Below are 14002 nucleotides of genomic sequence, written 5' to 3' on the forward strand. Positions count from 1 at the left end.
AACTGCTCTCGTCCTCAGGCTAAATACCTATTGGAGAGTGGTGACGGATCAGGTACAAAAACATGCTGCAAACCAGAAATCTACAGAAGTGCAGACTATATATATATATATATATATATATATATATATATACACACACATATATATATATATATATATATATATACACACACACACACACACATATATATATATATATATATATATATATATATATAGTATAGATCTAGATAGATAGATATTTATTCCAAATAAGATTAAATGTTGCTAACCATTCATGAGGAACAATGGAATATACAATAGGCCTATAAATAATTTAATATAATATAATAAAATATAATAGTGTGTGTGAGAGAGAGAGAGAGAGAGCGCTGAGAGAGAGAGAGAGAGAGAGAGAAGAGAGAGAGACCTTGTTATTTAATAGTGATGATGCAGCAACATCTCTAACCTGTGGGTGAACATGCAAATATATATACAAATCACTGCCACATAATACATTTAGAATCACTAAAAAGTATTTCATAGTTTCCCTGCAATCTGACACTCCTCAACTGATAAATGGATCAATCAAGCTGATTAATGATTCACTCCGAAACGTGAGTCAAACACGCTTCAGTGGACTCGCCATTATGTGACCCCGCTGAGAAAGAACTGATTTGTGAGACTCTTTTTGAATGGGTCAACCATGTGTAATTCCTCATGTGTCCCTTCCTTCCATGAGCAAACTTGACCTCAGTTGCACGATTAGTAATGTATAAAAATCTGTTCCAGTGCACACAGCAAAAAGTTCAAATCTCTTTTCCCAACAGGATTTAAGAAGTGCTGTATCATGATCTAGCAGAGATCTCTTCCAAGAAAATGACATGGATGTTGGAGAGGCTGGGAGAGAGGAGGATGGAAGAGAGTGGATGGATGCACTTGAATCATAACCTATGCGCACAAACCACTACGCCATAGCTCCAACAGTGTTTGTATACCAATTCAATCAATTAGGATTGGTTTCAAACAATTTTCATTTTAATAGCTTTGCTATTGTGTTCTGTAATGAGCAAAATGTTATGATGTATACCCAAATAATGCATTTTAAAGTGTACATTAAAGTTGTGATGAAACTGAAGTAGCCACAGTTTTTTTCTTCATATTGTGAGTGTGACATAGTGTGACATACATCTGTGTGAAATGGATTGCCGAAAAAGAAAAAAATGTAGGGTGGGGACTTGGTTTTATGCAGTGGTTGTTGATTGGATTTTGAGATGTGCCTATTGAACTCAAAAGCGGAGGCAGATTAATGTGAGCTTGCAGGCGGGATTTATGACTGGAGAAGTCCGGCATACGTCATTAGAGAAAAGTCGTTAGTTTTAACTGGAAGGTGCGGTTATATGTTTATTACAAGGTTAAAAAAATATATAAAAATGAAACATGCATGGATGAATAGTTCACAAAAAGATGTATAACATGCATTTAAAAAATAGATACAGTGAATTTTCATTTCATGCCGATTTTAAGGTACACTTACACCTCTAACTCGCTGTTCTTGCAGGTTCTTGGAGATGTTGTGCTTGTATTGTTGTCTCCATTACTTGTAGTTGGATCTTCTGCAGACAAGGAACACCATTGTTTATTTCATTTATGCAATATATATAGCTTCTTTTTATTGGCACTATTATATATATATATACACACACACACACTGTATATAACAGGGCTTGACAGTAACACCTGCACTGTGTGTAATGCAGTAATTCCTACAAGCCACTTTGGCGGCTTGAATTTTACATATCATATATACATTTTTCAATTGTAGTCTTTTAAATAGGCATCTGGAATAATAAACTAAGTGCAAAAATATCGATTTTTCGATTACATATTGATACTAAAATATCTCAAACTCTTCCAAAACTCATTTTCCGCAGAATAGATACACAATACCAGCTGGCTTTCTTGCTCTCTCTTCTCTCGGACAGTGAGTTGACACACAAACCCGCCTCCCCTCACTCACTCATTTAATTTGCTCCGGATGAATATTGTTGGTGTTGGTCTTGAATTTCAGAGTGGGATTGCATGTATAATTGTACTCATTCCTGCAGATTTTGTGCTCAAACTCAAAGTATGTGCACATAAAGCCACCTCTCAGTACTAAATTGAGTTCTTGTTCGCTGCTTATTGCACTTAAACAGTCAAATACACACAAAATTATGACAAAATGCCGGTGTTGGGGAGTATGTATGTAAACACAGTCAGTTATGTTTTAAGTGAATGTAAACAGTTGAGAAAGAAAATGCATGTGTCAACAGTATAATGGGTCCATAAATCAGGTCTTCAAGTGACAGCAGGCTAATACACCTGCCGCCAAAATGTAGTAGTACACCCAAAAAGAAGCGAACTACATTAAAGCTGCATTTACACCTGGCACAAAAACAATAAAGATCTGAATTAGAGTAACATCAACTACTCTTGGCTCACCTGAGTTTGCAGACTTGGTTTGTTCTGGAGATAACCGGCTGACTGTCTCTCCACTTTCAAAGCAAAACAAACAAACAAGAAACTAAGTATTGATAAAGTAGTTGGAAGCACTAATAAAATGTGTGCTGTTTGTGTCTGTGCATACTTTAAAACAGCTCCTCTTAACGCCTGTCTCTCCTCTGCATCTCTGGGTTCATTTCCTGAACAGGGAATCACATCCGCCTCTGTGTATCTGCGATCATTTGCTGAGGAAACATTTTTAATTATAAAAAACGCTTTCACAAAAAAAGGAAAGAAAAAAAGAATCAATGCACTTCCTTGCTGTGCCAATCTTACAGCATAAATAAGGATACTGGGCTTTTCCATACTCCAAAGTATCATCACCGTCTACGTCCAGATCCACATCGCTGTCCTGGTGCTCCTTCAATGTGCTGCTCACCAAACCTTAAGATATTTAAAATAAGCATTCATTAAATGACAGGAAACACAAAGCCTTATTACAGAACAAGTACCAAAGGAATGGATTTCCTTTGGTACTTGTACACACTGTACTTTAAAAATAGTTTGAGATACAAATGTGCACTACTGATGAACTGCAAAGTGTTAATAAAATCAAGTGTTTATAAGTACGTGAGGGTCTGTATGACCTCTGATTTCTTTGTGATCGTCTCTGTCTCTGTTTTTGACCCCTGGCTAAGTTATTTGACAGTAATCTCATTCTCAAGAGGATAACCCCACTCCCATTACCTCACGTGTCTGTTGTGAACTAATCACATACATACACACACAAGCTCTGTTGCAAAACCAAGTGAGCTGCTTTTATATTTGGTACGCTGTTTTATAGGCAGTAACTCTACAAATCGATTTTTTTGATCATTTGATTTCAAGACTGAACAGCACTTAAAGTGTAAATTTGCAGATTTTTGGAACTGACGGAACGGCATTTTTTCCCCTCCGATTGGCCTAAAATTCTGTGTTCGGTTCGTGGTCATCCAGTTTGAAATGTTGACTACAAACACTGAGGTTTTTCTGATTTTCTGTTGCAGCGTTCTCTCCGTATTTACAATTCTTTGCAGCCTTTAGGCGCTGTCTACAACACATTGGCTCCTCCACTGGAAACTGAAAGTAACTCACTCCTTCGGAACATTTACTCTTTGAATTTAGTATTTAGTGTGTAGTTCAATTGCTGTGCAGCGTTTGTGTGTTTTGTACCTCTGAAGCCTCTGAGAACAGAAACCATCTGTATTCTTCTCTGTTCGGCCCATTCAAACTCCCTCCCGCCTGACAGCATGGAGCCATTTTCAACAACACAAACACCATCTCTCTGTTGAAAACACACACATATCAGCATGTATGGTGAAAATGTCTCCACCAGCCTCAAGACACCGCTTTCATCTGCTACCTGCCCTGAATGCCCTCTTGGCATTAGTTTACAGCTGAAAGAAATGGAAAATAAAAAGAAACAGACATTTCACATGCAGGTATATAGATTGTCTGATCCTTCTGGACATATCTACCTGTCTTATACATCATACGGCTGACTTAACAGAACAGGACAGCTGACGGCATGTCGTCTGCCGCCTGTCAGTCAAATACAGACATCACAAACAGCCTGTGATCTGTCAGTGAAAGCAGATCTAGAGGAACTACAGACTACAGGGGAAGGAAGGTTCATTGTTTTGAATGAGACCTATAAACACATGCACAATTACAAATGAGCTGCATTTCCATCACACCTGGTCTTCCTCTGCTTTCCGTCTTTTCAGTTTCCCAATGCGTGCTGTAAAAAAAAAAAGAAAAGAAAATGAAAATAAAAAAACAATAGCAAAAAAGCTGATTTTTTTAGTGATGCATGGCACTTTTCATATTACCTTATCTGAAAAAAATGAAGCATAAATCAATTCTTTTGATTTGTTTTTGTTTTTCTCCACTGGCAGTTTTATGATGGAAATATATACGATCTCAAGCTGACATAAACTGATAAGACAGAAAGGCCTCTGTGGCCTACAAAAGATAAATAAATGGCAAGGGAATTGGACTGATCTGTTTATCTGATTATAAAATAAAGACATAAAAGATTTCCAGAATTCTCTGAATCTCCTTCTCTCGAACACACACACACACACACACACACACACACACACACACACACACACACACACACACACACACACACACACACACACACACACACACACACACACACACACACACACACACAGGAAGTAAAATTCAGGATGGTGGAACGGTATCCACCACTCCATTAAAATCTCTGTTTTGCTGAGCTTCTAATGATGTTAAGGGACATTAATCTTTAGGAGCCTCAGCTCATGATATAGTCAGAAAGGACAGTGGAAACAGAGCTGAGCCTGTTACAATCACAGTGAAGTTGACCATAACGAAGAGAGGATCATTAATTAGAGAGAGAATCTGATCAATTAGCTTTGACCAATCTTCCAGTGCACCTTTTTTAGATGTTAATGAAATAACATAAAAATTAACAGTCCTGATAAATGACCAAAAATTCAACATGATAGAGTACAAATATTTCACAGTACAAAGACTTAATACTCTGAGTATTACTGTGCCAAGGGGCGTAATATTGCATTAAATAGTATATAATTTTCACCATTTCATGATTCTACAGTCATTTGCTCCTTGAACGATTATTTTAAATCAGTGCTGATTAGAAGATAAAGCCTCTTTAAATATGGCAGTTGTGTGGCATGTGTGGAGAATATCTTACCAGACAGTGGGCAAGAAGATACATGTGGGAATCCATAGTCAGTCCAAACATGAACAGATTTCACTTTCTGTTTGGCGTAGCACCTGCACCAGCAGAGCTCCTTAACTGTTAACATATCAAAAGGTCAAAGGTCAATAATCTGCTCTGCTTGTGAGGGTGCTAGGTCAAAGGTCGGGTGGTGCTTTAACTGTTTGAACTAAAGGCTGTGACACACCAGGCCAAAGAACAAGCGGCGATGAAAGCTGACTGAGTTGTCGCCTCTCGTCGGCTGCGTCTCGGTCAAAAAGCTGCGCTTGACCACAATACAAAGACTAAAGGCGACTGCTTTCATCGCTTTCTTTGCTCGCTTTCATCACTTTTGCTATTATTCTCTTTTGCATTTTAGACTAGCTCGCTAAGCGGAACAGGCAATCAGAGTTCTCTCTCTCACCGACGGCACCAATGCCGACGGACGCTGATTCAACATGCTCAATCGGCCAAAACGCCCCCAACTGGCTCCGACTAGTGCGGATCGTGCGGCCAGTCGACGCTCAACAAAGGCCCGACCGTCGGCTTGGTGTGTCAGGGCCTTAAGACTGAAAGTGTACCAGTGCTATCTGGGGACAATTTGTGATCATGAGAATGAGTTTCAAAGATTGATGATTTCATTATAAACATCTATTTATGGAATAAAACTTTTTTATTTTTTATTTTTTTATTTAATATTCATATAGAGAAATTTGAATTTGGTCAGATCTAAGCTCTTAATGCATGTATATGACCCTGTATGTAAAGGCAATGACTGAAATGCAAAATAAAAAAGAGAGAAATCCAGAGAGAATACTGAGATATACTCATTGAAAACGTACCATTGAGTCTTGTTTGCCTGTTTGCTCGTACTCGCAAAAATGTCTGGAATTAAAAAAGAGGAAGAAAAGGGACACTTTAATACCCATAATTTCAATACCTAAATTTACACTAAAGAGTTTTTTGAAAGGAATGATAAAATAATTTTTCTCATTGAATATTTAGTTTCACAAATGTCATGTAATGGAAGTAAAAAAAGGTTATGAACAACATTTGATCAATTCATCGACAACATCAATTCCCTTTAATGATTATATAAGTCAGGTGTTTTGAATCTTTTTGATGCTAAGGACTCCCAAATAATGATGATCCTCTGAAAGCCTAAAATATGAAGACAAATTTATACTGTGCAAAAAATGGTAAAAATAGTAAGTGTAAGGACAACATTGTTTGAAAAATAATAATTGGCTTTTATATTGTCATTGCACTAAACCTAAATAATTTTTTTAATATAATGTGGACAATATTTAATTTGTTAGTTTTTTGTATGTTTTTGTTACAGCTCATGTTTTACTCACTATTAGAGTATATTTAGATTACTCTTAGATTAATTTTAGAATTAAAATTAGAATTACATTATAGAATTAAATATACATTTTTGCTTTTATTTCTTATCAATTACATAATAATACTTTTCCCAATTAAATGAAATATTCAAAATTCTAAAATTCTTTTTTTTTTAGAACAGAAACATCAATTTAAATTCAATTGAAGTCCAGCAGATGGCAGCACTACACTGAGGGCTGTCTCAAACATTTGATTGACATGTAGTCTTGGAATGGGTAAAGTCCCCTCTTAAATGAGTTTGATTCTACCAGTAATTAATTAAAGTTCAGTATGCTCCTCAAGAGAAGTGCAAGCTAATGCTGCTAGACACGTATATAACGTGCATTTTGTGCTCACCTGGTACCTGTCGGAGTGCACAGCCTCATCAGCAGGACGTGGAGAAGAGGCAGAAGAGGAACCCTCTCTCTTTATGTGCATAGAAAACAAAGACTGAGAGAGGTAGAGTGGTTATTATTGCCTGTAGAGATAAATAAATTGTATATAACAAGTGTTGTGAAGTACATTGGAGAGAATGTACCTTGGGCGGCCCAGCAGCAAGACACTCCTTTTGCGCGGGACCTTGACTGTAAAAAGGAGAGAGTGTTATTAACACATATTTCATCACCACAATCCCATTACCAACAAAACTCAGCCTTGTTTTAAACACAAAGTGTGAATCAGAATACGCAAACCTGCTCAGAAACGAGGCATCAGGTTGCATACAACATTTCCTTCGCAGTCAAATAAAAATAATATATTTATAAAGCTGTCTCCATTCGGGTTCTGTACGGCAGGATAGTTCTAACACACCCTGGGGCCAAGTTCAATTTGACACAATTACTGTCCACAGCTCTGTCACTAAGCAGATTATGGCTATAATTTCTTTATTGGAGAAATCTTTCATGTGTTCAGAGTGGCTAATGTGCCGCCCTGCCTCGTCTGATGCTGATAGCAAATGTTGAAGAAACGCATTATTAGCTTGCTATGATTTTCGCGAGGACTGCCTTGAGCTTGACTAGCTGTGAAATGTCAGGAACAATGTAACAGCTTGTAATTTGTGATGTTGCAATGATGGAGGAGACAGGGAGAGGGGTGGAGGCATGGTGCACATGCCCAGAGGCTGTAGATAAATATGCCATCAAGACCTGGAAGCATTTAATGTGCCTTTGGAAGGGACAGGCTATAGGGTTTGTGTGCGTGCGTATGTGTGCGTGCGTGCGTGCGTTCAGTGTCTCAATCTGCTTTAAATCTGCCCTTCCTCCATCTTTCCGGCTCTTGTCTCCAGTTTTGATTTCTTTACTATGGGCGGCGATGCATTTTCATGAGCCTGGATGAGATTTGAGTTAGAGTGACAGAAGAGCATGCTGACTGTCAGCGGCACTTTACTGTCTACATGTCCCGGCCGATACAAAGAGACTGAGGCAGTTCAAAAAAATCAAATCAACCCTCGACTGATCGGCTGATGATCTCTGATTGAGCCGGACGGATGGAAAAACAAAAGAAGACATGAGCGAAGCAGAGGGAGGTTGATAGATTATTGATTGTCTCAGTCATTATATGGATTGTATCATGTTCATTAGAGGAACATGACAGGTTTCATTTTTCCCATTTCCATGAGAAGAACAGGTGGAGAATGAGGGGGGAATAAAAGAGCGTGATAGCAGACAGCATTGGGATATTCTATTCTATTTATTTTTTACTCTATTTAAATATTTATTTATTATAAATAAGTAATAAAATAAATCATGTATTTCTATATTAGGCTCCACTATCCCAGTGAATGGATGGATTTGTTTCTATATAGTTTATATAAATACATAAATTACATTTTTATATGGATTTTGGACTATGGCAAGAAAATACATTTAAGAACCACAAAAATTGGGAAAGCACTGGGATGCTATATTTTATTTTCTTGCTCTATTTAAAAATCTTTTTTTTTAAATAAAATGAAATAACTGATCTATTTCTATATGGTTTGAATTAATAAATAAACTAATAAATAAGTGTTGTTTCATGGCAACAAAACATTCAAGCACCACTTCAAAATAAATGGGTAAAAATAATGATTGTGAATCAGGAAATAAAAAGAAAATGTAAGAGACTGTTTCAGGTGTGGAGTGTGTACCTATTGTGCAGCTGCATGAGACGCTCCATTTCCTGCTCCATGTGTTCCTGCAGCTCTCCTGGCCGCAGCACAGCGTGACAGATCGGACACATGGGCGTCTGAGTGTCATACAGGCCCTTCACTTTACCTGGAGAGACAGATGCTTTATCATTATAAACCTACAATGAGCAATAAAGAGAATTCTTTTCAATAATAAACATCATTAGTCCAGGCAGACGTGTTATCTAAATAAAGCTCATCAATACAGTCAACTGACAGCGGAGACATCAAGTAGCAGTACCCGTCTCATAGCAAAGCCATCACAGGCTTACAAGTGGCCAAATGAAAGCAAACAGATCTGAATAAAACATGGATCTGCATGTAAGCGCTGCTTGGAGCCATGCCCTTGAGAAAGTGTCAGTCGGCCCCCCTGCGAGTCCCATCTCTTTTAAAATTTCATCTACGGGACAGCTCAAATAAATTCACAGACGAGTACTAACTGCTTGCATCTCTGCCTAAAGGCAACCAACATCAGTAAACAATGAAATCCCAAGGCCCAAATTGAATTTATAACCGCATTACCTGCACAGATAACGTCTGCAAATAACAAGATGATAAAAGGAATTTGATTTGATTCTGGGATGAGCGTGTCTTTTTTCCCTCTTGCTGGAGAGTCTCTCATGGGGGGCATTTGAGAGAAATTCCAAAATGATAATGTTAAACCTTAACATGGATACACTGCCTTAATTAATATACACAGAACAAAAACTGAACACCAAGGTGTAGCTATAAACTGCTTAATCTAAAAACAAAAGAAATTACTGTCATTTTATTATTTTATGTTGCATCATAAAAGCCTAGTTATAGTAACAGTAATAGTTATTTTTGGGAAATACAATTCTGAACATTTTTTACCTTAACTAATTTAATTTACATTACCATTTGAAAGTTTGAGGTTGGTAAAATTTTAATGTTTTTGAAAGAAGTCTCTTATGCTCACCAAGGCTACATTTATTTGATCAAAAACACAGTAATATTGTAAAATTGTATTACAACTTAAAGTAACTATAATAATATTTCTGCAGAATGTTTAGCAACCATTACTCCACTGTTCTGTCACATGATCCTTCAAGAAATCATTCTAATATGCTGATGTTGAAAACAAATGTTGAAAACAGTTGTGCTGCTTAATATTTTTGTGGAAACGGTGATAATTTTTCTCAGGATTGTGAGTTCAAACGAACAGCATTTATTTGAAATAGAATTCTTTTGTAACATTATAAATGTCTTTACTGTCACATTTTATCAATTGAATGCATTCTTTCTAAATTAAAGTATTCATTTCTTAAAAGAAAAAAACCTTACTGTCCACAGTAAGATATGGATATAGCGTTTTTTCCCCGAAGTTATAGGATGACTGCACATGCCAACATCCATATGACAACTGTCATCATCATGATGGGAGACGAATTCTGAGACGGCCATGAACTGACCTTTCCAAAATGCCACATTTCATCCAGGCTTTCTGTCACATTACGACAATATGTCAGAAGCCCGAAAAAGACAATACTAGAGGCTTGCATTTCACAGAGCTGCATGCGAAGGGGTAAACAGTCATATTACTGGAGGCCAGATGAACGTGGCTCTCTCTGTAATTGATTGACGTGAAATGTATTGGTTGCAATGGCTTTTTCAAAATGTCATCATTTAAAATTCAGACAGCCAACCAGGTTTGAGACCACATCAGTTTCTTACGTTCAGTAATCCATGTAGAATGTTTTAAATATGAAAGGAATATAATATAATTTATATTCTAACAGAACAGAATAGAGTATATGAAGTCACGTAAAAGGAGGTCCCTTAATGGTTTCTGCCATGATTTTGCCTTTCAATAACTCCATAATGGGCGCGACCTTTCAGTAATCCGAGGGCATGCGAGAGGCAGGCGACTGGCAGGGGGCTTGTTCCCTGGCAGACTTTCTGAGGAGAGTGGCAGTTATAAAACAGAATTGGCCCACTCCACACCTGCCATGAAGCCCCGTCAAGTAGCCTGAACCCGTCTGGTTCGTGTTTAAGACATCAAATGTTTCACTTTATACAGGGGATTTCATCGTTCCTTCAATATGCTTTCAGAAGTGCAGGGGAGTATGCGAGCTCCACTGAGTGTTTTTATTGAGGAAAATAATGGGCCATTGAAAAAGGCTATTTAATAGGCAACATAATAGGCAATGTAGCAACACATCTGCTGTGGAAAGTCATTTCCTTCATTTTCAAAGGTTTTTTCTTGATTCGGACCTTCTTTCGTTAATCGGCTTAGAAACGGCTTAATCACTCTGGCACTGGACCAGGTACATGTGGAAAAAAGTCCAAGTTTGCTGTTATTGAGAGTGATCAATGTCTGAAATGAAAGGTATAGTGGAAATATTACCACAATAAATCCTACAGAGCTGGGTCGCAGTTGTGAGAGAGATGTGCACACTTGCACGTTCGATATTATAAAGCAACCTATTAGATTAAAGCGAAAATGGCTTCCATTAACATCCTTACTGTCAAGTCAATGAGCTCATTCTATTCTGTTCCCTCCCCGCATACTTTACTGGCCAATCAGTGTCTCGTTAATGAATATTTAATGAATATTTGAATATATCAAAACCCCCTGAAACAACTCCTGCCAAACTAAAATAATGGTACATGTAAAACTAACATGACTATGCAACAAAAAAACATACTGAAAGCAGCTAGTTAATAGTACACATAACTTGGAAATATTTGATTTAGATATAAATGTATTCTCCAGGATAATACTTACAATATATATTATTTTAGTAAACAAACAACAACAAAGCACACACAAAAAAACATGAAACTGTAGGTTATAGACCCAGATACAGAGGAGAGTGATCAGTGTCTCAGAAATCCCTCCATCATAAATGTCCCCATAAAGATGAGGGATCGACATATATACAGCTGCCCGATAAAGCTGTGGCACTCATCACTCCAGAGAGCTGATTGCTGCCTTTAACTGTGTGCTGTGTCAAAGAGTTCAGCCCTGGAGAAACATTTAAGACCAGGTTCAGCTCTACAGGAAGACAGGTGAGTGACAACAAATACAACTGATTCCCTGAGCTCAGACTCAAGTGAATCTCTTATTAAATCTCTTGGAATTTACACATTTAAACCCTGAAATATGAAATTTATCGTGCTTTTTTTATTTTTATCATGAAATTTATGTTTCCACCATGAGATAAGCATTTTCTTTTCTTCCATCCCATACCGGGAATGTTCTCAGAACTAATGTTCTAGCAACCTAGCAAGGTATCTGTCTTTAATAATGTTCTCAAAACGTTAGCACAGAAACGTAATCTATACAACGTTCATGGAAAATGTTTTCTTTCTGAACATTTTTAGTTGGACTTTTAGATTTTTTAAATGTTACCACTTTATTTCATTCAAAAGTAACAATCCCATAATGTTTGCAAAATGGAATGTTCCATTAACATTTGCATAACCAAGAAAAAACATTTTAAAATTTGTACTTTCAACAAACATTCAGAAATGACATTTTCATAACTTAATGGGAACGTTAGCATTCTTAGAACATATTTTAGTTAGCTGGGATATTGTGACGTACATTCAAGTGAAACAATATTTTGTAAAATAAAAAAATATATAGGCTGGGGACTTGGTTCTATCTATCGATTGTTGATTGGATGGAGGCAGATCGGCTAAATGTAAGCATGTAGTGTTGTAAGAAAGGGGCGGGGTTTAAGCAAACTAAATGATTGGAGAAGTCCAGCATACGTTACGAGAGAAGTCTAGTTTCTAGTTTGATTCCAAATTATTAGGTAAAAAAACAACAACAAAAAACATTATAATAAGATCAATCAAATGCATTTAGAAAATAGATTTCCATTTCATGCCAACTTTAAGATAAAGGGAGGGGTTGAAAAAACAAATTACTGTATTTTCTGTCCTCATATCATGCCCAGTATTATGTAATCTTAAAATAACTCACAACCAGACTTGTTCGTGTGACCAACATACATCCAATATCCTTTTCAGCAATCCTTTAACAAATCTCTGTAACCACCACTCTACAGCTCATCTCCAGAAAATCAATACAATGTGTCTGGTTTGTCAAGAAAAGCAAGTATTTAAGCATGCAATCCTTAAGATACTCAGGAGAGCTGACTACAGAGAATCAACACAGATTAAAATCTCAAAATATATAGATTTTTGTGAAGGAAATTGTTAAAAACAATTTTTATTTAAAGAAAGGGTAACACTTTCTTATAAGTATACAGTAACAAAGCACTTGTAGATCATTTGCAAACCATTAGTTTAAAGTTTTTAATAGTTTATAAACTAGTTAATACAGTATAGTTAATGCTTCATTCATTGTCACTGTAATTAACAAAGTGGTATTGTTTAATTAGCTCATATGTAAAGAGTTAGATAATGCCTTGTTGACAATATGTAAAATGTTTACAAATACATTTAGCACACACACACGGTCACACACACACACGCGGTCACACACACACACACACACACACACACACACACACACACACACACACACACACACACACACACACACACACACACACACACACACACACACACACACACTTGTAAACATTTTAAGGAACACTGAATATGAATGCAATTAATGTCCAATAAATGTTGGCTTAAGGCATTTACTTAATGACATTTTCCGATATTCCGTGACCTAATCTAAAGTGCGAACTATTTATGGTTAATAAGTTGTTAACAAAGCATTATCTAACTCTTTTTATATGAGCTAATAAAAAAATTACAGTGACAATGAATAAAGAACTCACTGTTTGTATATAGTCTATTACTGTATTTGTAAATACTTTATTACTGTATACTTATTATAAAGTGTTCCCGAGGGAGTTTTTTTTTTTACTTATAATTAAACACATGATATATCTGTATAGCTGCTAATAAAGAAAATGTGCTGCAGATTTTTATTAGCAGACAACAAGGCTACAGTGTGTCTGTTCAAAAGGTTTTTTTGATAGTAATTGATATTGAGGGTGGGAATTATTCTCTAGATCTCCTCAACAGGCTTAATTAATGAGCATTCAGGGAATCTTAAATAACAGAGACAGTCAGATCAATAGTAGTGATGAGCAAAGAGACCATTATGTGAGAGAGAGTGTGTGTGTAAAAGAAAGCGAGAGAAAGACAATAAGAAAATAACACAGGGGGAAAATGAATGGCCTTGTGTATGGGTCAAGTCTATGGAGGAACAATTACACAATACA

At 36.7% G+C, this 14002-nt stretch overlaps 1 protein-coding gene across 1 annotated transcript in view; it reads right to left on the minus strand.

Moving 5' to 3' along the window:
* The window catches only part of rnf220b (ring finger protein 220b), a 33507-nt gene that overhangs the window by 3515 nt on the left and 15990 nt on the right, over positions 1 to 14002 (minus strand). Inside the window, exons 3-13 of the mRNA XM_082188489.1 lie at positions 8730 to 8856; positions 7140 to 7185; positions 6959 to 7051; positions 6058 to 6100; positions 5210 to 5314; positions 4200 to 4243; positions 3676 to 3787; positions 2800 to 2907; positions 2609 to 2708; positions 2464 to 2516; positions 1517 to 1595 (exon numbers count right to left, since the gene is read on the minus strand). Coding sequence (XP_082044615.1) covers positions 1517 to 1595; positions 2464 to 2516; positions 2609 to 2708; positions 2800 to 2907; positions 3676 to 3787; positions 4200 to 4243; positions 5210 to 5314; positions 6058 to 6100; positions 6959 to 7051; positions 7140 to 7185; positions 8730 to 8856 — 910 coding nt within the window. The remainder of the gene's footprint in view (positions 1 to 1516; positions 1596 to 2463; positions 2517 to 2608; positions 2709 to 2799; positions 2908 to 3675; positions 3788 to 4199; positions 4244 to 5209; positions 5315 to 6057; positions 6101 to 6958; positions 7052 to 7139; positions 7186 to 8729; positions 8857 to 14002) is intronic.

This window comes from Leuciscus leuciscus, assembly GCF_965113295.1.
Source record: "Leuciscus leuciscus genome assembly, chromosome: 13".
Taxonomy (NCBI): domain Eukaryota; kingdom Metazoa; phylum Chordata; class Actinopteri; order Cypriniformes; family Leuciscidae; genus Leuciscus; species Leuciscus leuciscus.